The 12,427-nt window shown below is 44.1% G+C and overlaps 1 protein-coding gene across 1 annotated transcript in view; it reads right to left on the bottom strand.

The window, feature by feature from the left end:
- Positions 1-1,062: 1,062 nt before the first annotated feature.
- Positions 1,063-12,427, bottom strand: part of PPARG (peroxisome proliferator activated receptor gamma) — a 29,689-nt gene continuing 18,324 nt past the window's right edge. Inside the window, exon 6 of the mRNA XM_054387232.1 lies at positions 1,063-1,310. Within this exon, the coding sequence (XP_054243207.1) occupies positions 1,063-1,310 (248 nt within the window). The remainder of the gene's footprint in view (positions 1,311-12,427) is intronic.

Raw genomic sequence — 12,427 nt, 5'->3', positions numbered from 1 at the left:
AGGAGGGTATCCATGACAGGTTTAGGTCTGAGTGGATGAATTCAGACCTCACTTTTGTTCAGAAGGAGCCACGTTCTTCCAACTTCCCAGCCCATTTTGGCATGGAAACATGCTGACCAATGCTAGTTCAGCAAATAATTTGGGAAGGTCTCAGGCCAAGTGGTTTGTATAAACCTATCCCAGGTGCAGACTCAGTGGAGTGCCTGAAAGCTTTCTCAGCACCAGTTGCTGTGGCATGTGCCTTGGAGGCCATGGCAGGAGCAGCTGCCTCCAAGTTGCATGAGCAGAGTAACCAAAAAGTCTCTGTTTCCTGAGAGTGAGGAGAGGTTCATATTCCTTACCCAATGGATTCCTGGAATGGCAATTTGGACCTAGTTCTTACTTACACCAAGAGCATTTCACAGAGCTCCATCAGTGTACAACAGGCAACAGGCACAGATCTCCTCAGCTCTGACATTTCTAACTCCTGCCTTCAGACTAATCTGTGATTCACTTTCACTGCTATTTTGCTGCTGCCTTGGGGGGGAAGCAAAAAAAAATCAAACATAATACTTCAAAAGTTTTCCTGGAATTGGGGTTTTGGGTTGTGGTTTGGTTTTTTTATTTTTTTTTTTTAAGGAGAAAGATTGGGGTTTGGTTTTTTTTAATTATTATTTTCCCAGTGGAGAATTTAACTGCAACTTGAGGGAAGCATCGATCCTGTCAGACAGGCAAGCTGAAGAAATAAGATAGGTAAAAAAAAAAACAAAACAAAAAAAAAAAACAAAAAAAAAACCCCAACCCAACAACACAACCCCAAATTAATTCTGAAAATACTGCCAACGATTTCATGAGATATAGATAGAGATATATATATATTTTAATATTAAAAGTAAATTGTAAATGTGTCTTTATAAACAATATGCATAAAATATATCTGCTATACTAAGCTCTCTCTCTCTCTTCCTCTCTCTTTAAATGCTGTTTCACAGTAATTTCTTAGGTATGCAAAGTTTTCCCTCCAAGAAATAGTGCAATCTGAAGAACATACATCATGTCAGCTGATCAGAGCTCCTGGGGTCCCTAATATAAGTCTTTGTAGATCTCCTGTAGGAGTGGATGCAGGCTCATGTCTGTCTCGGTTTTCTTTATGACTTGCAAGAGCTGCACGTGCTCTGTGACAATCTGTCTGAGGTCCGTCATTTTCTGAAGCAACTTTGCAAACAGCTGTGAGGATTCTGGATGGTTCAGCTTTAGCTGGAGCTCCAAGGCTTGCAACAGGTTGTCTTGGATGTCTTCAATGGGCTTCACATTTAACAAACCTGGGCGATCTGGGAGGGAAAGTAAAGGCAAGTTGTGAGGAGTATGGAAACATCAACCAGCTCTGGTCATAGAATCATAGAGTTGTTTTGCTTGGAAAAGACTTCTAAGGTCATTGAGTCCAACCATCAGCCTAAGACCACCATGGCAACCATCAGCCTAAGACCACCATGGCCATCAGACCATGTCCTGAAGTGCCAGGGCCACAGGTTTCTTGAACACCCCGGGACGGTGCGTTCATCACCTCCCCGGGCAGTCTGTTCCAATCCTTGACCACTCTTGTAGGAAAGAAATTTTTCCCAATATCCAACCTAGACCTCCCCTGGCACAGCTTGAGGCAATTTCCCATTGTTCTATCAGCTGATCCTAGGGACCAACCCCCACCTCACTGCAGTTTCCTGGCAGGGAGTTGTAGAGAGCAATGAGGTCTCCCCTCAGCCTCCTTTTCTCTGGAGTGAACACCCCCAGGTCCCTCAGCTGCTTCTCACCAGCCCTGTTCTCCAGTCCCTTCACCAGCTTCATTGCCCTTCTCGGGACCTGTTCCAGCACCTCAATGTCCTTCTTGTAGTGAGGGGCCTAAAACTGAACCCAGTCTTTAAGGTGTGGCCTCACCAGTGCTGAAAATTCCTTAAAGGTTTCATAGGATATTGAATGGCACTTCCTGAGAACAGTTTGACCATTCCTTGATGTACTTATTGGGAAGATTTTACTAGAATGTTCTCAGTTTTAGATCTAGTTTCAGAAACAGTTCAAACATTTGTGTGGTGCAGATAAGGGGAGAGGTTTGTACGATACTACAGGGCTTGCTCCACAGTAAACTGGGAGTAAACAGGGAGTAAACAGGGAGTGTTTATAGAGAAGTGGGAGATCTGTTAGGGGGATAAACAGCATGTATTGGATAATTCACAACACCTACTCAGGTGGAACTGCTTGTGGTTTGTCCCATTAAAAAGGTTTCCTTCTAAGCGGGATGCTGAACTATCAAAATTAAAACAAACAACAAAAAAAAGCAGCTGTAAATTCAACTCCTGCAGCCACACTATCCTGGGTTTGGTTCCACTCCACATCCAAGTTCCACTTGCCATTAAGAAGTCTCACAATAGCTTTTGGCATTGGCTCACCAGCTTAGCCACAGAAGCTTATGGCAGCAGAGGGCTGATAGATGTGGCTCATGTAGAAAATGCCTCTTCTGGGCTCATGCCAGCAGAGAGTTCTCTGTATGGAGGAGTCTGGGCTGAATCTCTACAACCAAAGTCATCACTGCCACAGCTGTGACAGCCCAGGATTAGCTTTGGCATATCTTGTTCCTCAGCAAGAAGCAAACCCCTTCTTTCTTAGCCACTGCTATCTTGCATATTAATGGCTCTTCTGTTATTTCTGGCTGCCCCCCAGATACCTCCTTTAGCAGTTGCAGTTAGCATTTGACATAGTTTGTCACATTTGTTTTCTAACTTGAGGTGATAAATTATTTGCTTCTACAGCTGTGAAAGTTAATAAAATTGCTTAACACTGCTCAATCCTCACATGTGACAACAGCCATCAATAATTTGGTACTGCTAAACTGTTGTTTTATACTGGGTGACACATCCTGATCAGCAGACCAGGCCAGGAGAAGAGAGTCAATGCTTTAAATAACATTTGCTGTGTAGCTATGAAATGACTTTCACAGGTTGATAAGAATAAGAATAAGAATAAGAATAAGAATAAGAATAAGAATAAGAATAAGAATAAGAATAAGAATAAGAATAAGAATAAGAATAAGAAGCAGTGCCTCCAGCTAAGCCTTTGATTACTTCCCTAAGGCAACATTTCTATTTCAGAAAGGAGAATTTGTTGATATGCAATGATTCTATGATCTCTATTAAAAATGTAAAGCATTAAGATGTTATTTCCTCTGATCTTGGTAACCTTTCTGTGCAGCCACTTCTAACCCAGCTTGGCTTGTGCTTGAAAACAGGCTGAGAGAAGACAAAGCTCTTTGTAAATACACTGAGGTTTTGCTTCAAGCAGGAAAATATTGCAGTGTAAACTAAAAGGCCAAGCTGGCTGAAAACCGAGTGTACCCAAGCCCATGACCATGTCTTGATCACCTGACTGGGAGAGGGGAACTCTCCAAGAGGTGAGGTCTAGGCAGAGGTGTTCAGATCTAGGAATAAGGGCAGGTTGCAATGTTGATTTGGGGGTGCTGGTTGATGGCTGGCTGATTAGGAGCTAGGAGTGTGTTCAGGTGGCCAAGAAGGCAAATGGTATCCTAGCTTGCTTCAGGAGTAGTGTGGCCAGTAGGTCTAGGGAGGTGATTGTTCCCCTCTACTCGATGTTGGTGAGGCCACACCTCAAACACTGGGTTCAGGTTTGGGTACCTCACTCCCAGAAGGACATTGAGGAGCTGGAGCATGTCCAGAGAAGTGCAACAAAGCTGGTGAAGGGGCTGAAGAACAGGTCTGGTGAGGAGAGGCTGAGGGAACTGGGGCGGTTTACTACGGAGAGGAGGAGGCTGAGGGGAGACCTCACTGCTCTCTACAACTCCTAAAAGGTGGCTGGAGCCAGGTGGGGGTTGATGCCTTCTCACATGCAGCAAGTGACAAGGCAAGAGGAAGAAGCATCAAGTGGTGCCAAGGGAGGTTCAGGTTGTGTATAAAAAACCAATTTCTTCATAGAAAGGGTTATCAATAGTTGGAAGAGGCTATCTAGGGAGGTGGTGGAGTCACCATCCCTAGAGTTATTTAAAACCTGTGTGGATGTGCTGCTGAGGGACATGGTTTAGTGGTAGTATCTTAGCAGTAGTGGTGGGATTGTGAGGTCTAGGTGAGCTGTTGGACTCGATCTCAAAGGTCTCTTCCAACATCAACAGTTCTATGATTCTATGATTCTGTGTGTATGGAGCTGGGCATCTGTTTGTGGGTTTATGAAGTGGGTGCTCTCAGTCTCAGTGGTTGGTGACTGGACTCAGTGACCCATTTGCCCCCTCTTTCCATTTGGTGTTTCATGCTATCAAGCTGTGCTTGCCTTGCAGAGACCACTTCTTTACCCCACTCAGCTGATAAAGCATAAAATATGGTTCAGAAAGCCTGTAAGCAAATATCTGCAAGCAGAAAATCATTTCCAAGCAAACATCTCCTTTATTAATTCCCTTTGGCAATATTATCTGCTAATCTTTAAGATAAATATTAGATATTCATTTTTAGATTACCAAAACGCAACTCATGTGCTGCAAAATCCTGTTGCCTTCTTTCTGTCTTTCAGAGACTTCCCAAACTTCACTACTTCCAAGCTGGTTATAATTTTTGTCTTTGGGTTGTGCTAGCTTTAAATGTTACTTCTGTGCTGCAGATGAACTCTGAACTAGCTGGGTATGACTCAGTGCGCAGTGAGATTGAAAAAAAAATCCACAAGCACAAAGACTGTGGCCTTGATTTCCTCTGAGATTAATCTCCAGTTGCCCCCTGCTTCTTTGATGGTGGGAATTGCTAGGGTGTGAGTTGTTCAGAAGTGAAGCCCAGATGGGTACTGAGCCTAGAACTTCCTGAGGAGCACTTCAAATTTGGGTGCCCGAGGTCAGCCGAAGTTCAGTGCAACTCAAGCGCCTCAAATCCTGAAACTCCCTTTGAAAAACCCCAGGCTGATGGTTTTATAATGACCCAGTGGAGCTAGAGTCAGAAAAGATGACTCTGACAAAAGCCTAGGAGCTCATCAGATGTTATTTTTAAAGAAGCCAATTCAAGAGAAAGGAAAATTCCCACTGAAGGCAAAAGGGATTTTTCATGAAGGGGAACTTCAGGATATGGAAGTTATTTCTTTTGGGTGTTGACAGTTTGCTAAATTTTCTCAGTAACAATTTCTAACAGAAAAAAAAAAAAGGCTGGTTCTGGTCCAATAAATTTATCTAAATCAGAAAAAAAAAAAAGAAGAAGAAAAAAAGGAAATAAGAAGCAAAAGCTTTAAGGTAGAGGTATTGTGGTATAGACCGAATTGTCCAGATGCTCTTAAATAAATACATGCTCCAGGCTCCTTGGGTTACTGTACCAAAAAGGTATATTTTGTGCTGTAAAGAGCTCCAGAGAGATGTGGCTTGTAGAAGAAAACACAAGGCAAATAATTAAGTAATGATTAAGTTCTCAAGTAAGCCTGGAGAAAAAAAAATGTACAGAATAGGAAAGAACAGAAATAAGAGTGACGTAGAAGTGATGCTTGGCTTTGGAGAGGCTAAGTGAGGCAGAACTGCTGTTTGAAATCCCATGGAGAAAACTGCAAAGGGAACTGCCTGATGAGGGGAGTGAGGAGGAAAAGAAATGGTTGTAGCAGGACATGCTTATGACAAAATGAAATTGGGCTAAAAAAGGCCAAAGGAAGGAGAGCTGCAATGATTAAGGTGAGAGATAACTCGAAGTGAATTGGACTCTCACTCTCTGATACAGAAGATTGTTAAGTGAAGATCAGCTTTTTCATGTGCTGTTTATCCTGCCTTTTATCCATTCAGACTTTTTATTATGCCTTTATTTGGGTTTTCTTTAGGTTTCCATTCATTGTCATATGGGTGTCTCATTTGGGTAGAAAATTCTGTAGGAGGCTGTTCTAAGTAAGGAAATGTTCACAGTGACCAGGAAAGGTGAACAACCCTTCAGTTTTGTCACAGAATCCCAGCTTGGTGGGGTTGGAAGGGACCTCTGGAGATCATCTAGCTCAATCCCCCTGCCAAAGCAGGGTTACTCTGCCCAGGATCACAATGGCTAGGCTGGTTTGGAATCTATCCAGGGAAGGAGACTCCACAATCTCTCTGGGCAGCCTGCTCTGGGGTTCCAGCACCCTCACACCAAAGAAGTTCTTCTCATGTTCAGATGGAAACACCTGGGTTCCAGTTTGTGGCCATTGTCCCTTGTCCTGTCACTGGGCACCACTGAAAAGAGTCTGGCCCCAGCCTCTTGCCCCCCCACCCCTAATCTCTTGCTGAGCACTGATCAGATCCCCTTCTCCAGGCTCAACAGCCCCAGGGCTCTCAGCCTTTCCTCCTCACAGAGATGCTCCAAGCCTTTCAGCATCTTTGCAGCTTCTGCTGGACTCTCTGCCTGTCTCTCTAGCAGCCTACAGTCTGGCTTTGTGTAAATCAATATTCAATGCTGTCTCACAGAAACATTTTTGTTTCGTTTTGTTCTTTACTGACAGATTTGGATGCTTCTTCCATGCTAGAAATAATTACAATTTCACCCCCCCCCCCTTTTCCTCACACATGAAATTGCCATCTGCATGCCTTTACCTTTACCTGTATATTTTAGTATACATTCTAAAATCTTCATGTGGTAAAGCAGACAAAGCTAGGGCTGACTGAACAAATGTGCTGCTCCTTTTGCTGAGGCAGATGTGACTCAGCAGTTTGAGGTTTTTCTTCTGAGAGTGTCACATGTACCACAGTCACCAGGCTCTGGGTTCAAAGCTCACAGTCATCATCTGCAGCTCTTGGTCTGATGACAGTGCATTTCTTTGTTCCAACAGGTTTGCTAAAGCAGGATTTGAAACTGCTTCTTGGTCCTATGCAGTGGCATCACTTCAAATTTCCCTGGTCGGAGGTTGTGGCAGATCTATTGACCATAGTGTTTGAACAAGCAGCAGTGAGCCATGGCTCAACACTTGCTGTAAGGAACACACTCAGAAAGCAGAAAAAGTGCAGGTAGCAACATTTCTGTATTGCAATACTGGCTTGACTGTGTGTTCACTATCAGAGTGTGGGACTTTGCAGGCAGAGTCTGCTACAATTGCCAGACACCACTATATCCTGAACACCATAGAAGATCATATACAAAAGCTGAAGTCCATCCATGATACATAAAAGTGCCACAAAATTGCTTTCTGAGCCTATTTTTGATTTGACAAGAAGCTGCTTGAGTGAGTTTGCTCTGTTTAGAAATGTGGGTTATCTCTAGCAGGACTGGACTCTCAACTTCCCTGCCCCAGCACAGTTCTACTTAAACCTTCTCCTTATGATAGACTTCACTTTCAGCTCAGGGAAACTCTGTCCAGTTCTGGGCTCCCCAGTTTGAGAGAGACAGGGAACGGCTGAGGAGAGTCCAGAGGAAGCTACAAAGATACTGAGGGGCCTGGAGATCTCTGTGAGGAGAATAGGCTGAGAGCCCCAGGAGAAGAGCAGCCCCAGAAGGGATCTGATCAATGCTCAGCAAGAGCTAAAGGGTGGGGGGCAAGAGGCTGGGGCCAGACTCTTGTCAGTGGTGGCCAGAGACAGAACAAGAGACAATGGACACAAACTGGACCCCAGGAGGTTCCATCTGAACAGGAGGAGAAAATTCTTTGGTGTGAGGGTGCTGGAGGCCTGGAGCAGGCTGCCCAGAGAGGTTGTGGAGTCTCCTTCTCTGGAGAGATTCCCAACCTGCCTGGCCATTGTGATCCCAGGCAAGCTGCTGTGAGTGACCCTGCTTTAGGGGCAAGGGGTGTTGACTAGATGCCACCAGAGGCCCCTTCTAAGTCCAACCATGCTGGGATTCCATGATATATACTACTTTAGTAGATACTTCCAGTTCTTCACCATGTATACCACAGCACTCCATCCTGGCTGAGGATATGGCTCAGTGGCACAAAGTAATACAACAGGCAGGAAAAGTATTTACTTAGGAAAAAAAGAAAATTTCCCAGAGCACAGTCATCAAAGTTACCTTATGACTGTCTCAGTCAGACAGTTTGGCATTGCTGTTCATGGCATAAAGCATTTCTTCTGTACAATCAAGGCTACTCACACACACAGACTCCCTGCTTCAGCAGCACTGCCCTAGAATTTGTTTGCCATTTACTGTATTGTTTTGAAGCACAAACCACCAGCAAATGGAAATCTTCTGCTTGGTCATCATGAGTTCAGCTCTGTAACGTTTGGAATCCTTGAGACACAGAGGGAGGCTGCAGTGAGCAGCTCAGAAACAATGAAAGGGGCGAGTGTGGAAGTGGGAGTACTCTCATTTTGTTGCTGTTACAGTGACTGATCACTGTGAAATGAGCATTTGCCCTTTTCACATGTAATGCAAAAGCAACTGTTCCAATATCCAAAGGCTGATTCCTGGCAAATTCCAAACACTTCACAATGAGAAGCTTTCTACATGTAATATTCCAGCTGGAATTACTTTCTCTTTCCCTTCTGTCTTCTGTTCAGAGCTGCATAGGAGCTAACAGAGTTTCACTAGGGAATGACTGATTGATTCACTTTGATTTTTTTTTTTTCTTTTTAGAATTAGACTTTTAAAAGGGCTTGTAGTGATAGGATAAAAAGGAATGGATTTAAGCTGGAAGAGAGGAGATTTGGACTGGAGATTAGGAAGAAATTCTTTACAGTGGGGGTGGAGAGGCACTGGAAAGGGTTGTGAGTCCTCCCTCCCTGGAGGTGTTCAAGGCCAGGGTGGATGATGCCTTTGAGCAACCTGATCCAGTGGGAGGTGTCCATTCTATGATTCAGTGATATGATTCCATGAATTAGAGCCTTTGGGTAGGATCTTTTGTTTCCCAAACTGCCTTTCTTTTACAGATATTTGCACAGAAGATTTCTTGAAGCGACTTAAACATGGCAGAGTCCCTGCAGCTAGTGAGGTAATACAAACAGCTTTTGAAATCCTGCTTCAATACTCATATAATTCCTATAGACATTAAGCTTTGTAAGAACATAGCTCATGTGGAAACAAGAGCATCTGAGCAACAGGATTTCAGTTCCACACCATGTAAGATACTCTAGTCTCACAGAATGGATAGAGTTGGATATATGTCCTATCTGACTATAAATTCCATGGTAAAAGCCATTCTCTACTTGGCAGCAAAGTTTAATTGTTTTCACTTGGTTTATACAAACAACCATCATGCTTTTTTTGAAGGAAAAAATAAAAGAAGAAGAAATTCTGAATAAAGATTAAAGGATTTTTACAGGAAGGACTGATTCATCACAGAATCACAGAAACATTCAGGTTGGGAAAGACCCTTGGGATGACCAAGTCCAACCAATAACCCTACTCTACATGGTTCACCCCTAAACCATATCCCCAAGCACCACATCCAAATGACCTTCAAACACATCCAGGAGTGTACTTGGTAATGTTAGCTTCATGGTTGGAGTAGATAACCTTAAAAGTCTTTTCTATCCTAAATGGTTCCAGGATATTCATATGGATTGTATATTTATAGGGATTTCCTTCAGGGTTATTTGAGAGCTAACTGCTAAAATTTGGTAGTTCTTTATAGATCTCTCATTACAAATTCTTCTTTAAAAAAGTCTTGTTGATAAATCTGTTTCAACATAGTCAATTTTTGTTTTCCCTGTGGTTCATTGTCCTCCTGAGATCTAACCAGTAAGATTAGTTACCTCATACCTATTTCCCCTAATGTAAGCCAAACGTTGCTGAAGCATAGCAGACCCTAGCTTTGCAGATTGCACAGGTCCCTTGTTTCAGTTAGGAGTGGATTTGGAGAGGCCTGGTTCTCATCTGTCAGACTTCATTAGACTGGAAAATGCAAAATATTGGCATGTTTTGTGCAGCACCCTAAAAGCTTTGTGCAATTGCTCCTGCCCTGTCATAAGCCAACCCAAAACACACCAGTAACATTGCTTGCCCTTCCTGAATTAATTCAGACTCCTCAGGGATTGCTGTGTTCAAAGGCTTGCACAAGAAAATGTCTGCTGGGAACTGAACTTGTTTGAAATGGATTTAGGTAGGCTAATAAAGCCTCTTGTGAGACCATGCTTGTGCTGAATGAAGCACAGAATCACAGATTCAGGCAGGTTGGAAGAGACCTCCAAGATCATCAAGTCCAACCAATCACCCAACCCTATCTGATCAACCAGACCATGGCACTGAGTGCTTCATTCAGGCTTTTCTTAAACACCTCCAGGGACATTGAGCCCACCACCTCCCTGGGCAGCCCATTCCAATGGCCAATCTCTCTTTCTCTGAAGAACTTTTTTCTAAGATCAAGACTAAACTTCCTCCTGCACACCTTGAGACTGTGTCCTCTTGTTCTGTCACTGAGTGCCCGGGAGAAGAGCCCAACCCCCACCTGGCTACAACCTCCCTTCAGGTAGTTGTAGACAGCAATGAGGTCTGCCCTGAACCTCCTCTTCTCCAGGCTGAACACCTCCAGCTCCCTCAACCTCTCCTCACAGGGCTGTGCTCCAGACCCCTCACCAGCTTCGTTGCCCTTCTCTGGACACATTCCAGTCCCTCAACATCTCTCTTGAACTGAGGAGCCCAGAACTGGACACAGCACTCAAGGTGTGGCCTAACCAGTGCTGTGTACAGGGGCACAATGACCTCCCTGCTCCTGCTGGCCACACTATTCCTGATGCAGGCCAGGATGCCATTGGCTCTCTTGGCCACCTGGGCACACTGCTGGCTCCTGCTCAGCTGCTGTCACCCAGCACCCCCAGGTCCCTCTCTGTCTGTCTGCTCTCAGCCACTCTGTCCCCAGCCTGTAGCACTGCTTGGGGCTGTTGGGTACAACTCCAGAGGTAGCTGATGTGCTTTTAAGTGAAGCTATACCTCACAACACAGCTGCACTGTCACAGCCTGTTTGCTTTTCACACAATAGCATGTGGTTGTTGGGGTTGATTGCTCCAACATAATTTAATAAGAGAATACTCTGCGTTGCTCTGCAGAGGATCTGAATTCAGAGCATTCAGCACATTCCTCCCCTTGATAGCTGCAGTGCCACTCGAAGCCAAAATACACACCAATCAGTAGGGTAAGATTCTCTTTGTGCAACATCACCAGCTTGATAATGCTGGCCAGAGTAAAAACCTTCAGTGTGACCTGAAATGGATGCCTGATACCTCACATTCTTGGTGGAATGGTTTCTAAGTGAACTAAAGCTGGGTGGCAGTCACTAATTCACAAATTACAAGAGCTGCCTCACCTCAGAACCAACTAGAACACACTGACTGTCCTTAAAAAGCTGAAAATTCAGTGTCTTTCTTTTTTTTTTTTAAGGCAGTGTTAAATGCTTGTAGGCTGATACCTGGGCTTTCAGCTTCATGCTTTGCTCAAAGCATTAATGCACAAAGATTAACGCTAACAGAGCAGCTTAGTAAATCCAGAGCTGAGACACAAGGCAACTTCTCCTCAGGCATTAGGAGAGCACAGTTTCCCTGAGAAATGCATCCTTCTCTTCCCCTCCTTTAAAGGCAGACAAAACCTTGCACATGAGAAAACTCGGCAAAAAACCTATAGAAACCCTCCCCATAACCATCCTGAAAAACCAAAGGCCACCTATGTTTTGAAACAGTTCTGGACTCAAAGCTATTTGTGTCCAATTAGCCAGCCACACAATCTAATTGCAGGCTTAAAAATGCCTCATCCAGAATCTTAACTTTCAGAAATTCCTGCCAGTGCAATTCCACCCTTCCTGTTTTCAGCCAGATAATCCTGATTTGGTTTTCTCATGAAATGACCTGCTGCTTCAGCAGCATTTCCAGCTCTGTCATTGGTATCAGGTCACTTACATTTTCAGTTTCTGCCTGAAACTGAAGAAAAAAAAATGGGCAAATAACATCAAGAAAGCTGAAAACTAATAAAGATGTTCCTATGTGTAAATAAACTCACTTCCATTTTGTAGTGCTGAGCAGTTTCCTGTTCAGACAGGAGTGATGAAAAGTGTCAGTTCTATTTTTTGAACTACAGAACCACAGAATAGAATCATGGACTTGTCTTGGTTGATAAAGACCTTTAAGATCATCAAGACCAACCACTCTAATTCTGCCAAAGCTGGTGCTAGACAATGTCCCTCAGCACCCCATCTTTGAATCTCCAGGGATGGAGATTCAACTGTCTCCCTGAGGAGCCTGTTTCAGTGTTTGAGAGCCCTTTTGGTGAATCATAGAATTACAGAATCACAGAATTGTCAGGGTTGGAAGGGACCTCAAGGATCATCCAGTTCCAATCCACCTGCCATGGGCAGGGACACCTCACACTACAGCAGATTGCTCACAGCCACATCCAGCCTGGCTGCAAAAACCTCCAGGGATGAGGCTTCCACCACCTCCCTGGACAACCTGTGCCAGTGTCTCACCACCCTCATGGTGTAAAACTTCTTCCTAACATCCAATCTGAATCTCCCCATTTCTAGTTTTGCTCCATTCCCCCCCAGTCCTATCACT

This window comes from Indicator indicator, chromosome 15 (assembly GCF_027791375.1).
Source record: "Indicator indicator isolate 239-I01 chromosome 15, UM_Iind_1.1, whole genome shotgun sequence".
Lineage (NCBI taxonomy): Eukaryota > Metazoa > Chordata > Aves > Piciformes > Indicatoridae > Indicator > Indicator indicator.
The sequence above is the reverse complement of the archived record's forward strand: the minus strand, read 5'-3'. Positions and strand labels throughout refer to the sequence as shown.